The 27684-nt window shown below is 32.3% G+C and overlaps 2 protein-coding genes across 3 annotated transcripts; one reads left to right on the top strand and one right to left on the bottom strand.

Moving 5' to 3' along the window:
* The first annotated feature begins 725 nt into the window (after positions 1 to 725).
* Positions 726 to 14137, top strand: LOC148606817 (heat shock 70 kDa protein 12A-like). 2 transcript variants are annotated; one of them, XR_015915285.1, is made up of 7 exons: positions 739 to 883; positions 1271 to 1425; positions 4207 to 4621; positions 5105 to 5323; positions 5484 to 5640; positions 6439 to 10052; positions 13506 to 14137. XR_015915285.1 is itself a non-coding variant. In XM_088545783.1 (6 exons), the coding sequence occupies exons 2-6, from the start codon at positions 1325 to 1327 to the stop codon at positions 7497 to 7499; spliced, it is 1953 nt and encodes a 650-aa protein (XP_088401909.1). In that variant the 5' UTR covers positions 726 to 818; positions 1271 to 1324; the 3' UTR covers positions 7500 to 9464. The 2 variants fall into 2 exon arrangements, 1 of the variants encoding a protein (XP_088401909.1); XM_088545783.1 differs by lacking the exon at positions 13506 to 14137 and having other exon boundaries at positions 726 to 818; positions 6439 to 9464.
* On the bottom strand, positions 9651 to 27647 carry LOC148606816 (2-(3-amino-3-carboxypropyl)histidine synthase subunit 1-like). The gene is made up of 12 exons (XM_088545784.1): positions 27512 to 27647; positions 23320 to 23399; positions 22445 to 22514; positions 21350 to 21413; positions 20273 to 20394; positions 19411 to 19565; positions 16772 to 16893; positions 15783 to 15851; positions 14389 to 14545; positions 13276 to 13376; positions 11531 to 11609; positions 9651 to 10031 (listed from the first exon to the last, which is right to left on the bottom strand). Exons 1-12 carry the CDS (start codon positions 27594 to 27596, stop codon positions 9660 to 9662), a joined length of 1476 nt encoding a protein of 491 aa, XP_088401910.1. The 5' UTR covers positions 27597 to 27647; the 3' UTR covers positions 9651 to 9659.
* Between the last annotated feature and the right edge of the window lie 37 nt (positions 27648 to 27684).

The following is a 27684-nucleotide window of genomic DNA, read 5'->3' as shown; positions in this document are numbered from 1 at the left end:
CAAGATTGAAGTCATCTCTACAGAAGTTTTATGGTCTTGAACTCGTGGATCGTTACGGTTTATCTATCTGCACCATTGAAACTGATTTGTTAATCGTGTCATAGTTTTCCTTTCCTCTTCGTCTACCCAGGACTTGACTGGACATGACCGGGAGTTTCTATAAAAGCAGTGGATGATTACCCTACCGATGCACCTGGTCCATGCTCCCAGTTTTTAGTGTAGTCCGATTTGCTCATTTACTTTTGTTACTTTGTGTGTATTATTTTAGTTACTTATGTTCCTTTTTGTGTTTGTCTGTTTTTCCATGTCTGGTCTTTGTCCCTGGATTACATTCTTTGGAGTGATAAATCTCATATTCTCTTCTCGATGTTTGGCATATTTACCTTTAGTGATGATGGATTGTTATAGTTGTATGAAAAAACAAATATTATTTAGAGTATTCTTGAGTTTCGACTACTTTGGTTTTATGGTTAGTTCACATTTCAAAATAATCAAAACCGTATGCAATTTTCATATCAGTACAACAGGGCTGGTTTTTTCTTAATTTTAGTTACATTTAATTAATTCGCAACTGCAATGCGAATAAATACAATCATGGTAATTTTAACAACAAAATTAATTGTATTTATAAACAGGTTTGTGCAACTCTACAGATATTAGACAAAATAGATTATATCATTTCAGTAACAACAAAAAATGGATTTAAAAGTGTGTTCACATTTACTACACATTCTGTTAACCTAATATTTACCTAAAACCGAAGAATGCGGAAGATAAATAGGTGATATAAACAAAGGTGTTTATTCGAAGTTCCTGAGGTAACAACATTTCTACTTAAATTGATCAAATGAATGTATGAAATAAAGGCAATACGAACTAAGTGGTAAGCAAAAAAGTTACATTTTTTTACAGTTGGATACTTTGAATAATCTAATAGATAGACGTCCACTCGACCATTGAACACACTTATTAATATATAATGTTAAGATATAGGACTTTGCACTACTTTTTTTCTCGGTTATTGCATAAATATATATACTGAATATTACATGCTCAAATCTTTATCATATGCTATATCAACCTGAGACTCATATATCACCCCAAGGGCCAAGGTCAGTGTGAGCAACACATAACCAAGACAAATTATACCGATGGTTATTGAACATTATACCTTATACATGAGGAAATAATAAAAGATCATTTGTTTACCAACCACACAGGATATTACACTACTTTGTGCTACCTGTTTTTTTTTTTTAATTCAATTCAGGTTGAGACAGTTGGGAGGAATGAAAACTTAGCTTACAGATTTGACTTTCAAGGAATGGCAAAACTTTTAAGGAAAGTCCTACGCAAAAAGAAAAAAGCACAAAAGAAAGGGGAGTGTCAAGAAAATACGTTAACTGACGATTATGAGGATTTACAGTAAGTTGCCATTACTTCTTTTCTCAACATCTATTGTTGACATTTTTATTCCAAGTATAAGTCAAAAGTAACGTTCATCATTAAATGTCTTGATTGGCCAGAACTTTTCACATTAAATCTTAACCACAGATTTAAACCGAACCGGTATACATTACCCAAGTGGAAAAAGAAGTCCATAAGTTATTACGGGTATAAAATTAAATATTTCAAGAAAATGTTAAAACATGACAGCGCAGGAAAATCAAATCAGTGGTGAAAATTGTAAAATGTCATGAATGATTTTATATTTAATTCATCAGTTTAATTAAAACGTTAAGAGTAATCAAGGGAACCAAGGTGATAGCGGTAATCAAAAGAATGTAATCCAGGGACAAAGACCAGACATGGAAAACAGACATTCACAACAAAGAACATAAAGTAACTAAAATCATACATACAAAGTAACAAAAGCAAATGAGCAACTCGGACTCCACTAAAAACTGGGAGCATGGACCAGGTGCACCGGTAAGGTAAGCGTTCTCTGCTTTTCTAGAAACATCCGCCGAGTTCCTCATAAAAAGTCAAGTCCGGGGTAGACAAACGAGGAAAGGAAAACTATGACCCGTTGAATAAATCAGTTTCCATGGTGCAGATGGATACACCAAAACGATCCACGAGTTCATGATGACGACCATAAAACTTCTGTAGTGATGACTTAAATCTTGTAGCAACATAACACTGTTTCAGAAGCCTATTTGTTAGAGTTCTAGCGCGATAAAAAAAAAAGTCTGCGTAGTTTCGCAAGCTCTGGCATAACGTATGATATGAACACTCCATACGTAGGTGCCGAAGGGATGTTGCCACAGATGAAAGGAAAGTTGACAATTCTGAATGAAAAGTCATAACTTTTGTCGTAAAGTTTGGTCAATAGTTTTCTTTACCATCGATTTCTAAGTGTAGGTCAAGATATGAGGCTGACTTCACAGTGTCTGTAGTATCCTTTATCTCAAGTTCTTTTGGGTAGATGCGCTGTATCAAATCCCCGAAATTAGGATTGTTTAAAGATAATGCGTCATCTATATAGCGGAAACTGAGATTGAAGGATCTAGCCAAACGATATTCTTTCTTTCTGATCAGATCAGCTATAAATTCAGCCTCATAAGAGTGAAGAAATAGGTCAGCAAGTAAAGGGGCACAATTTGTTCCCATTGGAATGCCGACCCTTTGTTGAAAAACACGTCCACCAGACTGGACAAATATGTTGTCGATTAAAAATTCCAGCATTTTGTAAACATCTTCCTCTGTATATTTGGAAGATGACTGGGAATTATTTCTTACAAAGTATGAGGAATCTCTACCAAGAACTATATATTTATATCTAGGTGTACCATCTTTTTGAAAAAACAACGATGTTTTTAAGTCGGTATTTTAACTGAGTATGGGGAATAGAAGTATACAGTGTTAAAAAAGCGTAGGTTTTAATTCTATTATATTTAGATAATTGTCTGGAACTGATTGTCTCCAAAAGATCTTTTCAGGGAAAAAAGGAGGGATCATGCAAATTTATTAATATCTTTAAAAGGTATTGCGACAATTACACCGAATGGAGACTGCTACGAAAGTCACATGACAAAAGAAGATGTAAAAATATTATTTAAAATACATATCAATTCATATGAATTTGGTGGTACAAAACCTGTATGATAGAAAAGTGATGATACCTAAGGTTCAAACGTATGAAAATATTTTGACAGGACAACAACGGAAACATCTAAAATTTAAACACGTGGGACAAACATGTTCAACAAAACAAAACTAGAAAAAAAGAGCAGCAGAACAGATTAAATAAAATCGCTAAAGTGTCCACCAAGGCAATCGCATTAAGAATTGGCAATAGTGAAAATGTGAAAATTCTGTCTATTGAAAAATAACATAAATTTTCCATGCGCATATTGTTTATTGCGCTACACAATTTTTATCATAGCCTATTCTCATAAATTAATTTTAAAACATACTTTTATTTGTAAACATGAGAAAAGTAGCTCTGAATTTAACTGAATAGGGGCGTGTCAATATTTTTTTATACATTGAGATATAACAAAATTCTTTTAACCAATCAGATTACAATATTTATCTCAAATTAATTTATTCATCAATAATTAAAATCAATAAAACTAAGTTCAACCATAAAGTCTATTTTCATATCTAATTTAATTCATTTGTTAGAGTTAGAATTCAATATAACTACTGGGTTTTGCATTGTTTTTACTTTATCACACGGAATATGCTTTAATCAATAGTTTAGTCAACCATACAAGAGACAGTCAATAGGCTAGCAATGATCTATCATTTCCGTTTTGCTGTTTTACTATTTAAAAATAGTAGCATCTAATATAAGATGGTCCTATTGAGATAAAGATGTTGGTGTTAAGTTTTAAACAGAGGCTTAATGTTATATAAAAGTACAATTCGCTATTTTGCATTTCGCAAAAGCATTGAATAATAATTTTTATGCGACATGCATACCTTTTCTGAACTTATTCTTGTATAATCTGAAAGATATCTTTTATTGGTTATTTAAGTTTTGATGCACTACTCTACATTAATTTCATTATTTTTCAGTTCAGCAAGTAATATATATATACAGTATACCAGTTATAACCAGATCAATACCAAAAGTTTTCTAGCCAAACATTTTAAATGGAAGATAAGGGTTTTTTTTATCTACCCCGGTTTGTCATAACTGTTTTCTTAATAACTTAATACTTTCGTCGGTAAATGAACATTTTAAAATTATTTCAGTTTGTATGAGGCAGAAGGCATATCGGAGAATTACAACCTTTTACCCGAAACCGAAGTCATAAATGATAATGAAGGTGATGATAATGTCTACGACAATTTAACACAAAAGCACAATGATGATTATCTGCTTGTGGCAGCAATTGATTTAGGAACAGCTGCCTCGGGTTATTGTTTCTCTTTTCGAAATGAATACCAGACGAATCCGCTACAGATATCAACCAACATCTGGATCGCTGCCACTACTGTTCTAAGATCATCAAAGACACCGACGTGTATTTTGTTTGATCCAAAAAAGGAATTTGTAGCGTTTGGGTACGAAGCACAAAATGAATATTCTGCGTTAGTGTCTGAACAAGGCAACTGGACTGAATGGTATTATTTTGAGAACTTCAAGATGTCGCTTTATGAAAATAAAGTAAGTTACAGGTGATCTGTATGAGTAAATGCTCGTTTTAAATCAAATGATTTAAAACTGTTAACTTGACACTAGTTGCATCGTGTAAATAAACGTCAAAATGTTAAACTCAATATTTATAGTGAGATACTGGTCAATTAATTTACTTTCATATTAAGAATATGTAAAATGCACACTCTTTAATCAAGCATTTCTGAAATTAAAATGGGTTTTTTTGCACACATCTGACACTACAGTCATTTTTCTTGAAAACTCGTAGTTGTATAATATGAGACACATTAAAGCATCGATGGTGGGAACATTTTCCTGAATGAACGGTAAGAAACAGGAAATGAAAACTCTTTCATTTAGAACAAAACAAAGACAATTCTCCTATATCTTCTTATGATTCGTTCAATGTTTGGTTTCTTTTGAAAAACATGTTATTCGTTTCTTCGTTGACTTGAAGATACCTGTTCATCACATTTTTTATTTCCAATACAGGACCTGTCAATCAGAACGGAAATAAAAGACAGCACGTTAAAGCCTATGACCGCCATTAAGGTATTTTCTGAGAGCATAAAATATCTAAAGGATCACTTACTAAACCGCTGTCTGAATATGGCATGTGGTTTGACGGATGAAGATGTTCTTTGGACTTTGACGGTCCCTGCTGTGTGGAACGACAAAGCAAAACTGTTTATGCGCAGAGCAGCTGAAATAGTAAGACTTATTCATTTCTATGGTCTAGAGTGTAGAGCAATTTCCAAGTTCAAGAAATCATACTCAAATATAAATAGCATTTAAAAGATCGAAAACGATTTTATATCCACAGTGAAAACAGGAAATTATAACATTAACAACATTAATTTTATTTTTCAAGGCGGGAATACCTCGGTCACAGCTCTTTCTTGCACTTGAACCAGAATCAGGTGCTATTCTATGTAAACATATTCCCATAGAAGTTAGAAGGGTTGATGACCAGAGTTATGTAGATGCTTTTAAGCCTGGTAGCCGATACATGGTGGTTGATGCAGGAGGTAAGATTGAATTACATCATTTGAGGAAGTATGACATGAACTCAATTACAAGTAGTTTATAGAACGTTAGGGGGAATGTTTATATTCTCGTTTTCAATAATTGTCTGATAATTAAGTCATATTTTATTAACAAGACGTTATTAAACTCAACAATGCTATTAACATAAATAAGGGCAATGGATCAAATTTATGATTAGTTAAGCTATTTGTCACTATAAAGCAGTTCGTTTTTTTTTTACTTATAGTTAACCAACAAAACAAAACAAATTTCATTGTTTATTTCAACTAATCAAACATTTTTTCTCCATCCTATTCAAATTATTATTAATACTCTACAAAAGAAGCGAACTTGAACGAAAACTTTCTTGGTAACAAAAGACAATAACAAATTAATATATAGACACTTCAGAACGCAAATCATACTTTTTAACTTTTTACGATGCCAAGGGTAATTGCGGATACATTCACACCAAAAAGCTCGGAAGTTACATGACAAAATTTATTATCATAATAAGGATACAGAAGAAAATGGGTTGAGGTCCCCGTATAACGTGCACCGGAGTGCTATTATATGTTTTATCTTTTACTAGAAAAGAAAACTACCGAAGTCATTTTTGGTCATGTCAACTTTTCTCTTTGCCCGGTCAAGATCGTTCATCTTTTTATTCAAAACTCATCTGCTGATGTGTGTCTTACAATGTTGCTTCTTATAATCCATATTCATTTGCTTAATTAATCCACTAGTTGGGAGTCATTCAGAATTGAGAATTTGCGTTTCTGATTACCTTTTTCAATCAGGTGGAACAATTGACATCACGATACACGAGGTTGTTGATGGTGGGAAAATCCGAGAGGTTCGAGCAGCGAGTGGTGGACCATGGGGAGGAAACAATGTCAACAAGGCTTATCACGAGTTCCTTTCTGATCTCCTTGGACAGGAAATATTCCTTGACTTCCGAAAAAATCACGTGGATGATTTTATGGACGTAATGAGAGAGTTTGAAGCAAAGAAACAGACAATGAAGGGAGATGGTTCAAGTGCAATAATTCGTATGCCTCTGTGTTTAATACAATGTTCCGAAGATGTGTCTGAAAATATACGGACGTCGGAAAAATATAAAGAGTTAGTTCAATTCAAAAAGGACAAACTAATCATGAAGGAGGATATATTCTTCAATCTTTTTAAGCCAACTACTGACAAAATCATTGAACATCTAAGAGATATTCTTGAAACCGAGGAAAATATATCATCGCTTCTATTAATTGGTGGGTTTGCAGAGTCCTACTTCTTGCAGAAAGAAATTCGATCTCATTTTGGTACTAAAAACATTATCATTCCCAACGAAGCATCCTTAAGTGTACTCAAGGGCTCAGTTTTATTTGGTCACAATCGAGGCGTAGTAAAAAGTAGAATCTTGAAATGCTCATATGGCCTTGAATGTTCTCATGATTTCGTGAAAGGGCTCCATGATATTTCAAAAATGTACACTAACAAATCAGGGATTTTAAAATGTAGGGATGTTTTCGGTAGCATCGCTAAAATGGGAGACTCAGTAGATTTAGACACGGTATCACCAGAACGTTACTTGCTGGTAGATGAACCTAACTTAGACTTGGCTAAAGTTTCTATTTACATCTCAACAATAAATGATTCGCCAAGGTATATTACTGAGGATGGATGTAGAAAGATTGGGTATATCGAAATCCCGTTACAGGGTGATCGGACTTCTCTAAATAGAAAAATTTATTTCAGTTTAAAGTTCGGTGATACCGAGGTGAAAGTGTTGTGCAGACAAGAAGACTCAACTAGGATTCAGGAAACATTGCTGAACTTATTGGAAGAAGAATCTTTAGAATAAACCAGATAGACTCAAGCAAAATATAAAAACAAAATATCTGTATTGCCAATAGAACTACCCTTAGGAACTTCAAATTAAGATAAGCTGTATTTTAAATGTCACAATTTTTTTGAGTATTTTAACTTTTATCTCGTCTTATTAATTGCCTGGCGAAATTAACTGTTCTTATCGAATACCTTAATAACTATAATAAATAGCTGGGAAGATAACCATGACCATTTTAATATATTAGGTACTACTTTAGGGTGAAATGACCTGTACCTCTATTAGAAATAGGAAAATGGATGTTATAAAAGAATAAAAATTAAAAATCATTTACATTTTTGTATATTACAATTCATAAATTGTTTTCACCAGTCAATATCAAGTACTGTATGATCTCTGTAAAATCCTTAAATTTATTTCAAAACAAATATTGTAAAGCCATCCTTTCATCTGTCTTTATAAATGTTTCATTGACAGAGATAAAAGAAAATCAAAATGTTTATAAATCTGTTTTGGTTAAAGATTAAATAAGATGTTTTACATAATATATTTACCTCACAGTTATTTACCACAATTAACTATGAATGATTTTCAAACTAAGGAATGTTTCTATTACAAAACAATACCGATTTAATCTTTTCTAGTTATTCATTACATTCCCATTGGGGTTTTAGTTGTTATCCTTATTTAATCACTTTGGTTTCAGTTTGGCTCTTCCATTTTTTTCCTTTTATTCACGCAATAATGGCCTCTAAAAATATCATGTACTAGGAGGGATTATTACAATATATTATACTTCATTCAAAAATCTTGAATTCTAATTGGGTAATGGGTGATGAGTTATTTTAGTCTATTCCCTGCACATCCTTAATTGACCCACCCCCACTGAAAAGTGATTGGTGGATCGATATATCACTTGGACGGCAGCGATATATCACACGCAAAATTTGTTCAACTGTCTTGAAAACATTTTTATACTAAATATTCCAAATATCACAACATTTACATCAGCCTATATAATGTGTACTCTTGTCTACAATGCTGTATATACATGTAAGTTAATGTACTTTTTAAAGACTTCTTGAACTTCATTATGTACATGTAGCATATTGGGCCTATAGTCATATACAAACTAGTAGTAAGCAACTGGTCATGATAATACTGTCATGTTCTTATAGCTTTGAATTAAAGGTGTAGGGGCATAAAGCTGTGAATATTGCCATAAAATATCAACTTTGTTGTAATAACATAAAAGGTTTTCATATCATAGTAAAATATATAAATATAAAGGAAAAATAATAATTTGTGGCATAAGTTCAAAGAAATGACATCATAATGGTGCCATATTTTTACGGCATTAAGCAAAACCTGCTGACAATTGTAAATTTTGTTGTTTTTTTCATCCATATTTGCATCCAGAAAACTATGTCCACACCCAAGAAACAACTTTATATTTTCACATATGATTACGTAATAATGAATGTATTTACTAAATATGAAGTTGTTTCTTGGGTGTGGACACCATTTCCTCCCAAAAATAAGACCAGAAAGTGACTAAAAAATACAAAATTTTACATAATATCTAAATATTGGTAAACTTCAAGAAATTTTTCAACCCTTTCCAAAGCAAGAATTATCAAAAGTCTTTATGTTTTCTTATTTGTGATGAATTCAAGTCTCCAAATTCACAAATTGTTCAACACTTTAAGATTAATTTTCAGTTGAATTTTAGGCCAACAAGACCCTTTATTCCCCTTCTCTTTTATCCTAGTCCTGCACCATGACGCTTATACAAACTACAAAGGCCATTTTTTGAGACTTTGATAGATAAATTGGTCTTTTTGTTAACTTATGGTAATGCTGACTATTAAGAACAATTTTACCTTTGCCATATAGGCATTTAGCACAATGAAAAACATGTATGAGTGGTTGTTTTTTTTTTTATTAAATTGATGAATGCTCCTATTGCAAGAAACTAAAGTGTCTTATTTTAATTTATTTCATTCTTTTGTTTCTCAAGGGATTTATGTTGTTTTATTTTATTTGAACACTTTGCTTTTAGTCAATTGCTTTCTTTCTTTTGATCTACAAGTAAATTCTTTTGTATGTGTATTTCTCTACTCAATTCATAGAACACACAATCTTCCAATAATTTCTAAAAACACATAAAATATGCTATGTTTTATTAAAACCTGGGCCAGAATAAGAATTTTTTACTTCAACATGTGGTTCACTATTTTTTCCTTGTCCAGCACAACAACTCTTTGTGTCTTTACAACATGTAACAGTTTGTTTTTCGCTACCTGTATCACATGAACATGTTTCAGTCCCCAGTCTCACAGATGAATGTGCTTCATTCCCTTGTCTCACAGCAGAGTGTTCTATTTCTGTTAGCTTACTTTCTATCTTAATTTTAGTCCTTTGTTTCCTGGGCCTCTGAGGTCTATGAACATCATTATTTACTGTCCATGGTCCTAAGCTATCATTGGCATAGAAATCCATAGGATACTGAGACTGCCACTGAACATGTTGAAGTGCAACTGACAGCTGCAAGGTGTTTGGCAAAAGGTGAATAAAAGTAACTTTAATATAATCATGCCTCTGGTTTGCTGTCAACAAGTATTAAGTAGCACTCCAGCTAAGAATTGTGCAAAATGTGATTCATGGGTAAAAAGCCTACCTATTTTTATTTTTGATATGTCATAGTAAACAGAAAATAACATGTGGTTTTTCATATAACTTGTGCTCTTAGGAGATAAAAATTATATAGAATGCAATGTAGATTTCAAAATTAAGGGAGATAATTCTGTAAATGACGCTCAAATACAATAGAATCTACTGGATTTTCAATGTTGATTATCTTCTAAGAGCAGGCAGATTTGAATGAATAATTACTCATTTTACAGTATAGACCCATAAAACAACTTAATTACAAAAATAAAAATATGTAGCCTTTTTTGAGGTGTATCACATTTTTCAGATTTTGCATGATTCTTACAAAGACAGCTACTTAAGTAGTAGTCTTTGTTAGAATCATGAAAATTCTGTAATATGTGATACATCCCAAGAAAGGCTACATATTTTTATTTTTGCTATTAAGTTGCTTTAATTTGTCTGCTCTTAGGAAATAATTCACATTGAAAATCCAACAGTTTCTATTGTATTTTGTGTCATTTACAGAGTTATCTCCATTAATTTTGAAATCAACTGCACATTCTATATATTTTTTATCTCCACAGAACAAGGGTTATATGAAAAGCTACATGTAATTTTTTGTTTACTATAACATTTTAAACAAAATATCAGCAATAAAAATATGCAGGCTTTCCAACCATGAATCACATTTTGCATGATTCTTAAATGGAGTGCTACTTAAATACTGGACTTACCTGTACAATTTGTACTTATTTGTCTATAGTTCAAACTATCTCTTATTTCTCTCACATCATGACTTGCAGTATAAGGATACTGCATCAAATTAAATAAAAACACTGTAGTATTCAATATAAAAGAAAAGACACTTAGTATTGTATTAAGGAGCAGTCTTAATAAAAATCAGACAGGAGATGATTCATGCATGTCAAAAACCCACAGAATTCAGTTTTATTTCTTGTTCAGAAACCATTATAGATCACATAACCAGTCTTAGTTTCTCATTTAAGGGTTGCGCTTTTGAGATAAATTTTATGTATTGTACATGAAATAAGCACTTTGCAAGAGTTTGATTTGGTTGACTTTAGTAGGAGGCAAATATGAAAGATTTCTCAAAAGTACAGATCTAAATACAGAAAGGACTATTGTCACATAACAATATACCATATGTAGATCAAAAAAGCATCATCTGATCCATGGGTTTTTCTACACCATGAATCACTTTACCATAGGCAGCGTCTGAATTTTATATGGACTGGTACTTAAACATTTTATTTCTGTTTTAAGTGTTGTTAAAGCTTAAATGAATAAAAAAAATCCTTTCTCTGTTTTGAATATTTCTTATATGAAATTATAATGTATTTCTAATACTAGTAATGTTTTACTATTCTTACCTCATAAGGACTCAGCAGTGGTTTCTCAAATGCCATTCCCCAATCTATGGACAGTCGTGGACAGGCAACTTGTACCCAACTAAAATTATAAAATGAAATTGTTGTAGATCAATCAATGATAATTGCTTACTAAAGAATAAATGAAATTAGGAAGACGGATTAAGACAAGTTTTGAGAAATTTGAGAAGTTTTTTTGAGATTTAACCAATTAAATCAACAAATATAAAATTGTTGGAATTTGTTGAAACTGCCAATATTTTTGAGTGATATGATAAAGCTTGGAGCTGGAAAATATCAAGAAGAATTGACAAATAGCAAAGTTATCGTAAAGGAGAACAAATAATGAGATCTCTGTAAAAGTGAGACTTTTGTAGTGAAACAGCTGTATATCATAAATTAAATAGTGTATAAATAATGTATATCATGTATTAAATAGCTGTACACTTGTATATCATGTATTCAGAATGGTAGACATAGAAAATGTTATATAATGAGAATTTTTTTTTACTACCTGTCTGAATATATCGAGTTTATCAGTTTACAATGTAGATATATTGTATCAGTTTACACTGTATATTTCATTATTGCAGGCAAGTCCTTATCTGATTTATGGCCTCGCCCACAGTTTTTTATTCCACCTTTTTTTTCTTTTTTTGAGCATCATTTGAGTTATAATCAGCACTAAAAATGATAACATCTTGTAGAAGAAATAAGACAAATTGAGCTCATCTATGATCTTTCATGAATAGTATTCAAATCAATGGAATACTCATACATTGTTTGATATTTAAAATGGCAAATGGCTCTCTGAACAAGCAAAAACCTTCACAAAACATAAGCAATCTAAAAGAGCAAGTGATATTTTATCAAGCTAAAACAGTAATAAAGAAATTTTGTAAGAACTTGGCTATTGCTTTCCATGTTGATTTGACACAAAGTTTTCAATTTGTTGTCATTTGGAAAAAAATTTTTGTACAGCATACTTTTAATAGATCATTTTACGCTACCTTACCAAAAGTGTCAAAAGTGACTTCATACAGTAACTTAAAAAAAAACAAACAATACAACTAAAATAATCAAAGATTTCTAACTGTTAATCATTGAAACTGTTCCTGTGGGAGATTCTTCCCAATTGACACGGTCTTATGTGGGAGAGTCTTCCCGATTGACACAGTCTTATGTGGGAGATTCTTCCCAATTGACACTGTCTTATGTGGGAGATTCTTCCCAGTTGACATGGTCTTATGTGGGAGATTCTTCCCAATTGACACTGTCTAACATGGGAGATTCTTCCCAATTGACATGGTCTATGTGGGAGATTCTTCCCAATTGACACTGTCTATGGTGGAGATTCTTCCAAATTGACACTGTCTTATGTGGGAGATTTTTATGTAACAAAAAACATCCCACAAATCTTACATTTTCATGTGTGAAATTCTAAATTTGTCATTGGCTTTGTGGGAGTCTAACCTCTAATGTGGGAGGGTTAGTAGGTATGGGTACTTTTTGCAATGACTGATGGAATACCTGCTATGTTTTATAACAAGAACTTTTCTATTTTTTTTTTGGCATGCTAATGTAAATTCTTAAATAATATTATTTGATAACTACTAATCCCTGACTCATCAAACTTCCTTCTTTAATTTCCTCCTGATAATTAATTGACACTAGACATTTTTTATGTTACATTTTTGTTGATACATGTATCTATTATTAGATTTATCTACAAAAATCAATTTACTTACACATCTATATCAGTAAAAAGTTTAAGTTTATCAGGGAAAATTTCAGATAACATCACAAGAATAAACTGTTTCTCCGACTCTAAAATCTTCTGTTGGATATGCTGTAATGGAAAAAACATTTTGCATTATCTCCAGACTTGTTTATAATTCTTTACAAAAATCTGTATTTTGTTCCATTTTTTTATGAAAATGATCATTAAAATTCCAAATTGTATGATTTTTCATTGTAGGCACCATGGAGAGGTTTACAATTTGCAGAGAGTAACTTACAGTCAAAATTTGTTAACACTGTGAATCCAAAAAGGGTCAAGACCTCTGTTTCTCTTAACTTTAAAATACTATAGACAACTTTCACATTCACTTCTGTTCCAGAGAAGTTCTTCATTTATATCGAGGTCAACTGGGGTCAATAGGTGTAAAATCAGAGACATTAAAATGGAAGTCGAAGGAAAATAAACTGGAGTCAATCATTACAAAGAATATTTTAATACATAATAGAAGCATTTCAGATATTTTTATGTTTGGAGATGTATTTCCACACAATTATTAGTGTTCTTGTAGCCTTTAAATCTGATATCCTTTCTTTGTCTAGTATCAAACTGTAAACCAGTTTTAACCAGATTTGACATTGATGGTGAATGTGAAAGTCATCTATTGTATTGTATTATGTTTTTTTTTTATATATATACTTATAATAAGAGATTCATCTTAGAATTATGCAGAGGGTGTCAACTTTCTATACAGTGTAAATGCTAACAGTATGTCTGTTAGTAATGTGAGATCCAATAAAGTAAAGAACACTAAAATAAAATGGTTGTATGGTAATATGTAGTGAATAAAAATGAAAGAATATTGACAAAAATATGGACTTATCACCATTTTCTCTGTTTACATGATTCTTTACTTCAGATTGATCACTATTTTTAAATTAGGCAAAACTGCATAATTATGTACACTGTATGAGGGGAAGTAATTTTAACAGTCCATAACGGATCAATGAAATCCCATATAAAGATTCTTTTTATAATCAATTATTTATCTTATATTCAAATACAATAATCAATGTTTAAAGGTACAAATTACAGTATTACATGCCAAAATATCAATACTTACGTCAAATACTTTAGGTGACCCTTGCCTCCCAAGTGTACCCATTATAATTCCAAACTTCTTAGCTTTAGATGCTACCTGTATGGCCTGTTGTCTTACTTCATGCATCTTCTCTGTCTCATAATACTCATGGGAGAATACCTTGCTGTACGGGTCATACCTTAGTAAAAATAAAGAGGAGTTGTGATGACAAGACGCTTCAGTCCTTTACTTCAGTCAACTAAGTTCTAAAGGGCATAACTACCACAACAAGTAAGGATCAGAATTTCCTAAAATAGGCTTCATGTTGTTTCCTTAGTATATACCAACTGATAGTATTGTTCACTAATCTAAAAGAAGTTGAGAGGACAAAAAGAGAAACATCAGACAAATGAATGACCACAAAAAAAAAAAACATTATTCCCTTTCGACTTTTGTTTCATTTTGTATATCAGTAATAATACAGAAAATTGACAGCAGGACCAAGACTGGTTATGTACTGAATATTAAAAAATCCCTTTACTGATGCAAATTCAGAATAGAAAAAAAAAATAAAAAATATGAAGCAAGTAGCAGATTGTTTAGCTGTCACTATATTTGTTTATTTCTAAATTAAATGTCAAAGCAATGTATAGTTACTGTAATGCACCTACCATTTTTATCCTGAGGGTGTCCTGGGATTTGATATCAAATAAGATTTTTTTCTCCACACAAATACAAAATAATTCTTACATGTTTATACATATATAAATATATTTTAGCAGCAACCAAAAACAATACTTTTATTTGAAAATCTGGCTTTTTAAGTAAGTGGGAAAATACAGAATTATCATTTTGATTTTTTTCAATGGATGGATAAGAAAGAATTTTTTTTTCAAAATCTGGCAAATTTATTTTATTTTCAAAAAGATCCCAGACCCACCTCACCTGTAAAATGGTCAGTGCCTAACAGAATTTTTTTTCACATAGCATTAATGCTTAAAACAGTGAAATACCAAGACTGGAGTGGAAATCAAAATAATTAATCCAAATGATGAAGACTAGACAGGGAAAATAGACATACAAAACAAAGAACATGAAATAACCAAAATAACATGTACAAAGAAACAGAAGTTAATGGGCAACTCAGACTCTACTAAAAACTGGGAGCAGATTTTGATAAAAATAAAAAAAGAAAGATTTGTATAAAAATAAAAGAAGAAAAAATTTCGTCATGACAATATACCTTAACTGTAAAAAGATCTGAACTTACTATAGAATACCCCCTTCTACTAGGACACTGAATATGTAAACCATTTAATGGCCTTGTTTTCTTCTGATGCACTTCCATTGTGGAATTATTTAACAATGAGCTGCAGAGTGTTTTTATACCTAAAAACTGGGACCTCAGGATCGAAAGTGAGTGAAAAGTTCCATACCTGTATGCTGGGACTTCAGGATTACTGATCATGATAGACTCTAGATGGAACCTGCCATCTCCTAGATATCTGAAATTTTTTAAATGTCTGAAGTAGAATAAACCCTGATCACAATACTTAAAAGATATCATAGTAAAGTACAGGTGATTGACTTAGTATACATATAAACATAACTAAACATTCCTTAACTTCCAAACACACACCATTCCAGTAAATGCTATTCATTGAAATTAACTTATACACTCACAAAACTATTTCACAATATGTTACCAGTTTAAAATCTAAACCCACTTTTCTATTACTCAAAATTTATACTTCTTGTGCAAATATTGAGCATACTGAATCGTGTATCCATTCTAGGTAACATAGACCAGCAAAATTTCTTTGTTATTTCATTTCTTGACAAATATACGATACTCCAGTGCATTGTAATTGATAGTTATAAAGAAAAACTACATGTGACGAAACAAAATCATCTTTTTTTTCTAAATGAAAGAGAATTTGACTGAAGTAAGGTTACTTTGAAAATGTACCACCCTGTGGTGTGAGGGTTCCTTGTAAATGTACCACCCTGTGGTGTGAGGGTTCCTCATAAATGTACCACCCTGTGATGTGAAGGTTCCTCGTAAATGTACCACCCTGTACTGTGAGGGTTCCTCGTAATTGTACCACCCTGTGGTGTGAGGGTTCCTCGTAAATGTACCACCCTGTGGTGTGAAGGTTCCTCGTAAATATACCACCCTGTGGTGTGAGGGTTCCTTGTTGTTCACTGAAGACCCATGGTTGGCCTTGAGCTGACAATTTTTATTTTAGTTAGGTTGTTGTCTCTTTGACATATTCACCTTATCCATATTCTCGTTATATTTGATAGAACTGAAATGAAAACATGTTTATACAAAGCTGTAAAATCTGAGGATCATGCACATGAGAAAAACATTTTTAGACTGAGGTAGACAATCTAAGATTAAAGGGGGAATGTTGCTACCTACATAAAAGCAGTTGTATCTTTAGACAACTTCGGAGATGTACAGCCAAGAATTTCTCCTGGTGAGAGAGGTTTAGATTGAGGTATGGTAACTGTGAAGGTCTCTTTCAGCAGAGGAACAGAGGACTGAAAAATAAGAAGAAATGCAAATCACAACCTAAATAGCAATTTAACACACAGTTTTATCTACATGGTATCCAATGTCAGATGAACAGACTGTCATATTACCATAGTACTCATAACATGAATAATTGTGGTGTTTTATCAAAAGTGAGCATTTCTATGTGTATTTGAGTTTGACTTTACATGTGCTATTCAACTTTGTATGCGACATTTGACTTCATGTGGGATATTTGACTTCATGTGGGATATTTGACTTCATGTGTGCTGTTTGACTTCATGTGTGATATTTGACTTGATGTGTGCTATTTGACCTTACAGATGTTCACTTTTAATCAAGAACTTGATTTGTTTGTATATACAAAAAAAAAATGTACATGAAAATCTTTTTTATGGAAATAATTTGGAAAAGGACACCTGATGTGGAGCAGGAACAGTACAAGCTACTTTATTTTTCCCATATCTGAAAGAGCTTATAGGCTCAATATTTCAAACTTTGAAAAAGATTCAGTAGGAATTTTCAACCAGAAAAAGTTGATCTATTGATCACCAATCCCATTAATTATGACTTTTCAAAGATTGATTAATGATTGTTTAATGCCCCGAGCAGCAATATTTCAGCTATATTCAGGCGATGAACATGAAATAATGATCATGAAATGAAAAAAGGGATGGGACACAAGTATAACAGGATTGACAAATTTTGATTGCCACTAGAAAGAGGGAGGGATGTGTAGGATGGGGTAATTCGGCCTCCTGTAGCGGAGCGCAAAGATTCCTACTCCTATCGATACCACAGCAGGGTTCTTGAACGTGCAAGGAACGTGGCATCTTTCCCGACAGGGTGCACCACTATGGTTAGCAGTCAGTTTTTTCGTATTATAGCCCGACAACCCAAGCATGTAACAAACCAGGGGTACCCCATTCCACTACCTGGGGCACACAACCCAGTTGCTCTGTGGGCAGAGTTCCCTAGTCCCCGGCTAGGGTTCTGAGCACTATTTAGTCGCCTTTTAAAACAAGCTTAGCGCTGCTGCAGGTCTATTCATTTGACACCCAGACCTGCATGGGGCACTTTTCAAAGACATAAAGAGACAGAACATGTAAGCAGCAACTGCAATACCAAAGGTGCATACTTTAATTACCCTTGACCTGTATTGAAATGTCCAATGTGCTGAAGTTTGAATTGATGGTAAAACATCACCAGATACAAGGAGACATAATGGATGATCAAATATAAAAATATATATGAAAATTATATCCCCTCTTGTCTAGCATAGCTATAAAAAAAAATGCTTGGCATGACACAGCTTGATATGACAGCAAATGTCAAACCCTGAACATTAGGGGCAAGTATTGTCACACCATTCAAACTTGATACAGCTTTGAATTTCGATTGTGATTAGGCATTTGACACAGGATAACAATTTGACCAGAATCAGAGTGGCCCTTTTTCTTACCTCTTATTCTTAATTGGATCCAGTCCCACCCATAAAAAGCAATCCCAACCTTGTCTTAAGATTATGGCACTTTGTGGTACAATTTTAAAAAGATCCATCCCTATTCTCAAGTTATCATCCAGAAATCAGAAAAATGCTTGTTTCTAGACCCATTGTGGCTTTTTCCTAATTGGATCAAGTCACAACCCCCAAGATAAATCCCAGATTTCCTTTTGTGGTATGTATCTTGTAGTACAATTTAAAAGAAATCCATTCAGTTAGACTAAAATTATTGTCTGGACATCAGAAAAAAATGCATGTTTCTGGCCTTTTAGTCTTAAAAATGGTTCAAATTAAAACCTGCAAAAATTAATTCTATGTATCCTTTGGTGGTATGGCACCTTGTGGTACAATTTCAAAGAAATCCTTTTACTCATAGTCAAGTTATTGTCTTGACATCAGGAAAATGTTTGTTTTTGTCCCCTAATTCCTTAACAGTAGAAGTCTTTAGCCTAAAAACAATCCCAGTCTGACCAGGGTGGTATAGAATACTGTTGAACATTTTAATCAATTAAATGATAATGTATCATCATGATTATGTTTCATATATGAATGTTCATGTATGTTATACATTAATAATCATAACTGTACTTTTGATGTTCAGTACAATAGGCCTTGACCATTTAATGGTTGATGGGTCTGTGCCAATAAATATTGAATTGAATCAATATTCATATGCTTTTACTAGAGTTTTATGGTTAAATTATATGAAATTCTTGTTATGGCCCTTTTTCTGCCCCTAATTCCAAAATGGTTGGGGCAATACCAACTTTCCTTTTGTAGATTGGAACCTTGATATAAAAATTTATACATGTATTATCATCCATGTTTCTATGGACAACAACACCAACATGACCAAAACAGCATCATTACATGTATATAACTACAAATTTTTTTTCACAATCATATCAAAATAAAAACAAAAGTATGAGAAGACAACAAATATCATTCTTTCCCACTTTTTATCACTACATTAAACACAAGAATACAGTCAAAATACTATTTTATACAAAGATAAATATACCTGTAAAGCAGCCACAAACTGTATAGTACTGACAAGAGCCAGATGTGACCCTGCAGGAAAGTTGTGTTTAAGTGTGTCCATAAAATGCTTCATATCAATAGCAATGTCAACAAAAACATATAACATCTGTATTCCTTCTGTTCTGTCTATCGGTACTACAAAATACATGTATACTACTGTCAACACCAATTCTAATTCTCCACTCTCCATAGTGGAAATATTGAGTGGAGTCACAGTGTCTCCACTGTCTTTATACCAAAGTATATTTAATGGTTCTAGCAGCTTAATAACATTTTATTATGTACTGAAAACAAAAAACAAATATCTATAAGTAATGTAATCTTCAAGAATTTTCAACATGCAAAACAAAACTGTGGACATCATACTTAGTGTACAAAACTGTGGATATCGTACAAAATTGTGGATATCATACTTAGTGTACAAAACTGTGAATATCATACTTAGTGTACAAAACTGTGGATATCGTACAAAATTGTGGATATCATACTTAGTGTACAAAACTGTGAATATCATACTTAGTGTACAAAACTGTGAATATCAAACTTATCGTACAAAACTGTGGATATCAAACTTATCGTACAAAACTGTGGATATCATATTTAGTGTACAAGATTATTGATATCCTCTGTTTTACTTTCAGTCTGTCAGGAAAACAATATTACAGTACTTTGAGATCCATGCACTGAATTTATTGAAAAACTGAAATGCTGACTTTTTGCCTTTAGTTATAACATTAATACTTATATTATATGAAACATGCATGTTATTAAACCCCACTGATCTGACAGTATACATATTAATAAATGAACTAGTTATAAAGATTGGCATTTCATATACTAACTAAGACAGCTGTGTCCATAATGTACCATTAAATCACATCCGAGAGCTTTGGCAGTAAAATCATCCACACAACAAGCACCATAGGTTACATCTCCCATTATCAAAGTATCAGCATCAGTAAATCTAAAAATAAAAAAACTACAATGCTAATCTTGGGTAACTTTAATATGTAATATACATTATTCCTTGCATTTTCACTATTAAATAGATGACAAATATATGTATTTTTTAATGGTAAATTCAAAATACATGAGATTAACTAAACCTTCTTAGAGAAAATGTTATACTTTTTTTCTGTATGGTTTTTAGTTCCATTGTTTAAAATTCAATGAAAAATCATGATCTGTTAGTGATTCCTAAGGAATAGTGGCTAATACTCAACATTAGTTAAACTTTTGTATGCAAAGTGAAGATAACAAATTAATACATAGATAGCAGTGATTTATCAAATGTTCCCTGTGAAATAAATTCTGTAAGTTCACTCTCCCGCCAAAACTTCACAGCAAAAAAATCACAAAATCTTAAAATAATGTTAAAAAAATCAAAAAAATCATTGACAAATTTACATGAAAATAAGATAATCAATTAGTTATCTTGAGGTACTAAAATATAATTACTCGTGCGAAAAATGCTTCAAGATTTAACTTGTACACAGAACAAGTTCAACACACCTGTTACACATGTTACATCTGTTCTTTGGCACTCATGATCATATTTTGGTTATTCATTCTAGAATCATTCTCCTATTATTCAACACAAGCCAAAACTATATATTACTGGACATAACTTAACATTTGGTATGATGGATCATGAGAATCACAGTTCTCTTAACCAAATTACACAAAAACAAATATTTGAGAGCTGACATTTTTTTTCTTCAGTTTGATTGACTTTTATTTTTCAGCTACATGTTTTTTTTTAAATGAATTGTTCATATTTTTTTCCAACTTTCCAGTGATCTTTCATCAAACTGAAATTACCTGATCCATATGTATAACATTTGAAATCTTTAATGTACATTATACAAATGTATTCAAATAGCAATCATAAATTTAATGTGACAATGGAAAGAACTTACTCTTCGATAATATCAGCTATAACACAAGAAAAGACCAGTAAACCCTCAGGAAACTGCAGTGCAACTGAAAAAAAATATAAAAGGTACATGTAATTCAAATCAGCCAAGAAATATGTTTGGTTTATTATAACTTGAATAATTAAGAACAATGTGAATATGCAATTAAACCTTAACCTTGATAATTGATTAATTAGAATTGCAATAAATTTCAAAATACTAATACCGGTACATGTCCATCATATAATACCGGTACATGTCCATCATATTATCATGTGTTAAGGCATTTATATATATTTCAAATGTTCCAGACTATAGTAAAACTAACTTACTTTAAAATACTGGTACAGAGCAGCAACTGGGATCAGTTAGTGTATTCAATACATGTAAATCAATGATAATTGTGTAGTTGACAAAGATAACTTACAAGATATATATATCTTTGAAAATATTCACAACCGCTCTATCAATGGCGAAGAAAAGTTCTTTTAGCCAACTGCCATTTATTGACATAACCTAAGCATCTGACACTTTCAACATAAATATTTGTCCAAGGATTGTCTCTCTTTTTGTCACAAATGTAGATAGTACTTCATCAGCATGCCCACTAGAATTTGGGTCTGGGTGTTCATTACCCTCAGACTTTTGAATTTGGGGATCAGGAGGTGTTTTTTAGGGTACAATTTTTTTAATTATGGGTATGTTGAAATGCAAAAGTACAATGTTGATAGATGTTTGCGATTGCAATATGTTTTGTATTGTTTTGCACATAATATGATACATGTACTGTACAAGTTCAATAGAAAAAAACACTTCTGCAATTGGACAGAGAACAAAAGCAGGCAATGATAATACCCAACATACTTGGACTTACGCACCAATTTCTATTTTGATGTATTCAAATATTATTATTGAATGTTGATGCATTTTGACAATGAATGAAATGAAAGACCAGAAATTCAAAGACTAATATAAAAACAGAATATTGTCAATGTTTGTGCATGAACATATTGACTTGTGAAATAAAATATACATGTACATGATTTTTTTTCTGCAGTATGTGAATGGGCATGCTGCTTCATGTTTATCTTGACATACCTTGTTTAGCTCCAATTGACCTGATTTTCCATATTGTTTTATAAATCTCAAAGTTGTAATTGTCAGGTAGCTACAAAACATGATGGTTATACATGTAACTAACATCATCTGATCAAATGTACTGAATTGCCTTAATTGGTATTTGTAAGAAGTAATGGTTAAATGTATCATACAGGCTATGGTAAGCTTAAATTGTCTCTTTGGCAAACTTTCCATTTCCACTTTCTTCTATAAGATATGCAAATAAGTACTACATGTATCAACCAATTTTTTTCATGCGTCAGGATATCAATTCAATTTCCCAGCTTTTTCTTTTCATAACTTATACTTTGCATAACATTAATTCCATATTTAAGGAATTATTCATGGCAATGTTTCTTTTATTAATTACATTAAAGAAATTAGCAAACAATTGGTTTATAGTAATATACATTTAGCTGTGCAATATTTGAATGATTCAAAGTTAAATCCATGAACAACATCATTTCTGAATCAATGAAGAGATGCTGCAAGTCTCTCTGTATGTTTAATAAGTGTACAAATGAATTTACACTATTAGTGTTTTTATTCACTATTCATCTCAGTAATGCAGATAGATAGTTTAAATATTCAATAGTAATTATTTGAAGTTTCGAAGAAAATATTTTACTAAGAGACTTGTAGCAAGTCTACATGTACATTAAAGTAGTTTCAGTGTATATTTGAAGTAAATGCACAAGTATTGAACTCTAGACTAGCAGACAGATTTTTCTATCTATTATTCAAAGAGTTTTCCATATATTGTACATTGTAATGTAAATGTAAAGTAATTGTAGTTTTACAAAATACAATGTAATTACTGCTAGAACAAAATTAGAACTATTTTTAGTGGTTACCTTTCCAACAGCAAGCTTAAGCTTTGGGTCATTTGAAATTTCATCTGGGATCTGATTAACTACCCTTTTAGCTACTCCTCCTGAAATCAAATAAATTGAAGTGTACAATGTATGATGGACATGTACATACTGTAGGTTTGCAGAACTTTGAATTTAATAATTACTTTTACTTTTAAATCGGGTACAAAAATTCAAAAAAGACTTATTATTTAGTTCCTTTCTTACCTTTCAAGTACCAGTCCATGTAAAATTCAGACACCGCCTAATGTAGAGGTGATTCATGGTGTAGAAAAACCCACTGAACAAATGATGCTTTTTCAGTCTACATATACTATACTTTTGAGTAACAATAGTTCTTTCTGTATTCAGATCTGTACTTTTGAGAAAGCAATACAATGATCTCCCACTCAAAGCAACCAAATCAAATCAAATCAAGAACAATAACTCTTTCAAAGTGCCAATTTCATACACAATCTACATGTACATGTATATAATTATAATCTCAAAAATGTAAGAACCAAATGACAAATAAGAACAGTTTTGTAGTCTGTAACCTTTACTAAGTTAGAAATAAAAGTGAAAATGGTGGGTTTTTGATATGCACAAATCACATCCTATCTGATTTTTATAAAGACTGATACTTAAATGTAGCTACTTTTTACTTGTTTATTATTCAAAAATAAACTAGATTTAAAATTAAATAATCCACTACATGTATAAATTTGAATGTATCCATTATCATAATTATTGCTGGTCAGGAATGTGTTGGCATTGAAAGTGAAGATGAAAGTTTCTGAAAAAAAATTAATTTAACAAGAAATCTGTGAGCGACGGCTCACTAGTGATACCCGTTTTCAATTACAATACAAGGAACATGTAAGTCCTTGGTAAACAGGAAATTGTTGTCCAATTTTTTTTTTATCCTGACATATGGCATACCTACAGGAAGAATTTCAAGCTGCTGCAATGGGCAGTTGCTCAGAAAACTGAGACAGAAAAATAAGTGTTACAGAAACACTAACACACAGAAACACAAACAAGGGTAAAACAGTATATCCCCTCTCCTTCAGAGCCAGTATATAAAAACAGTCAACTGCCTTATGTACAAATGTATGTCATGTATCAACATTTAAGAATCACTGAAGGAATGCACTCTTATTGAAAAATTAGCCTCTTGAAATTATTCGGGACATCATCCTGACACACTGTCATGTACATGTACATGTACAAATGTATGACATAACTACTTGTAAATTTAGTTATTTTCAATATTTTTTAAATACAATTACAATAAAAACATAATTATTATGCAAAAAGAAATAAAGTTGACATTTCATTAGATAAAAAGCCTCTAAGTGGGGAATTCGCGCACAGAATGTTACTGCCAGAACTAACCTTTTCACTACATACACAGGGTCCTACTAAACAAAGAGTGGTAAAGAGCACAAAAGTCTGGTAAAGACTAGTACCAAAATATTGATTTATTTTATTGAATAAACGTTTCTTTGTATCTATATAGTGATATTCTTTTATTTTTGGCTGAATTAAATGTTTTTGGTGCATTTCTGTAGACATTTATTTACATACGGTCAGCGATTGCAGATTTAAGCATAGCCAACTGCAAGTCTGTGTACAGGACAAGACTGGGGGGTGGGGGGGGGGAGGGGTTTGGATGGGTCAGTTGTGATGACTTCTCTGATAAAGAGACTGCCCTTAAACATGTTAAGACAGCTAAGACGTCATCAGCAACGTTAACCCTATAAGCGGACTCAGGTCTGCCTTTCCTTTGGGCGTAGTACTTGGCATTCTGAGTAACGCGGTGTGATACAATGTCATCAGGAGTAGCTGTATTAACTAAGCCAGGTCATATAGCTTATCAATGTTAAAAAAAAGATGTCACGGAATTTGTCGACGGATTTTCGTAGGGATGCACTAAATCCATCGACAAATTAGTGATGTCCATATCACTTGTGTGATGTTTTTGAACACTGACATTGACAGCCTTTGAAACATGTGATTTAAGAATGGAGTCAGAAATCACATGTTCAGACTGGTTGCAGTCTGATTCAGTTTGGTCTGACTGAACAAAGGAGTCAATGTGGGCAGGAGTCATGTCTACTTCTAAATCATGAATCGGAATCATATCCCGTCACATGAACAGACTGACCATTGTCTGATTCAGATTTAGAATGAAAGAAGCGACGGTAGCCTTCAGTACGGGGTCTGTAATATCAGAGTAATTAATGGTAGAGTCGGGGTCTGCTGAAGGCTTGCTCACTGAATCATGAGCAACAGGCGTAGCTGACTTGGCAGGTGTGGAAGTAGGAGCAACAGGTGCAGCTGACTTGGCAGGTGTGGAAGTAGCTTCCTCCTTGCCTAACAGTGGAAACTGTTCAAAATCATCTATGCAGATGGGGAAACAGTCAACCGTATCAGGAATGAGGGGGACAAAGTGGGTAGGCCTCCAAAGAGTGCCTATGGTGTGACCACCAGACCACATGATGCTAAGCTCATGTCGTGATCTTGAAGCACGGGGCTTAAAGGGTGTGTTCAAGATCTTAATATACTGATCTGAGGGTCCATTAACAATGGTGTACACAGACTTTATAGGTCTACCAATAACACTACTGGCAGCGTGCATGGTCAATGCACACGACCAACTACCAGTCTGTGCACAGTGTTTAATGGAATCAGATAAGGGCGGGCATATGTCTGGAATAAGTGTTTTTGAATGAATGCGTTGATAGTATGCAGCATTCTCAAACATCTCGAAAAATGTTTTCAATCTGAGCTCAGATGAAGTATTTTCGTTGCCAAATAATGCTACCGAAATAGCATTAAAAAGGCAATTCCCATTGCCCGTGACAGTGACTGGGGTGGGCCCCATCATCAGCAAATACCATTTTTAGTCGCATTTGTAATTTTGTAGACACATTAATTCAACAGTACGGGGTTGGAGAAGTTATAATTGGTAGCTTATTCCCACGTTATTTCTAAGGAGAGTGCATTTCTTCAAGACGGTGTCCATTTAACCGAAGAAGCAGAAAAGACATATGTCAGACAAATTAAATTAGCCATGTTTTGTAAACTTTTTAAACATTAAGTATTATTTTGTTTGTTTTAGCATCTTTGATATTCGTTTTCTAATAAATAAAGTATAGAAATTCCCTTTATCTTTTCATCAAGATGTTACGAAATGGTTGAATATTACATATACTATAACACATATTACCAATGGTAGCATTTATTAGTACATACAAAGTAAACAACTATATCATTTACCACAAAAAATAGACGGGATATTTTGACATTCAAATCTATTTACTGATTAATTACGTTTCCTCACTGTCACCGTAACATCATTAGTTTATTTATCTAGTCGCCATTTTGAACAGTCTACAAGTGGAAATACATACTCCAAAAATTATGTTTAAATTTAAAAAGACACGTTAATTTAATAAAATAACTTTGAATCATAACAATTTATATACCATACATCATTGTTTTTGTTTATTTAAATGCAAATAAATAGCTATTTAACTCCTTCACATCGCCAGACTTTGCGAACTGATTGCGCGACAATGTCTAGATGCCGATCTATGAATAAATATCCAGAATAGTAGTTGATATATTATTTTCAATGCTAACATAGAAAAATAAACACTATATAGATACAAAGAAACTTTTATTCAATAAAATAAATCAATATTTCGGTACCAGTCTTTACCAGACTTTTGTGCTCTTTACCACTCTTTCTTTAGTAAGACCGCATACACATATACCAAACAAGGATCTATATGTACAAATATATTTTTTATGTTTTACTAATATGATGCAACTATCAGGCATAACACATTCTTACATGTACCTTGTACTTGCTTTCATAAAATGTACATGTACATTGTAAGTTATGATGGAAAGTGTGTATATCCGACAATAAAACTTCTGATTTTCTGGCACTATAAATAATCACTTAAAATATCCTTGATATTTTGAAGTGAAAACAAAATAGTGGTATACCTACATCGCTGGAAAAAAATTACTAGTTTATTCAAAATCGAGATTGCATGGACCTTAGCCTCAGCCGGCTCAGGCTCAAGTTGATCCCTTTCGGAATTCATTGTCTAAAATTACTTTCTGATATGGCCAATATAATTTCATTTTTTATCAAAGAAAACATTTAAATATTTACCAGAAAATATTTTCCTTTCTTGCTTTGCAACAACGACAGTGTGAGTGGTAGGAGACGGACTTAGGGCATTCAATCCTGAACTCATATTTGAACTCTCAACAATCACACATTATATTAATTCAGGAGGAAATTCAAAAGACCAAATCGAGTAAAATACTATATACAGTCATAGA

The sequence above is a fragment of the Perna viridis genome, chromosome 9 (assembly GCF_037379345.1).
Source record: "Perna viridis isolate PV_CMFRI_1.1 ecotype Kerala chromosome 9, ASM3737934v1, whole genome shotgun sequence".
Taxonomy (NCBI): domain Eukaryota; kingdom Metazoa; phylum Mollusca; class Bivalvia; order Mytilida; family Mytilidae; genus Perna; species Perna viridis.
The sequence above is the reverse complement of the archived record's forward strand: the minus strand, read 5'-3'. Positions and strand labels throughout refer to the sequence as shown.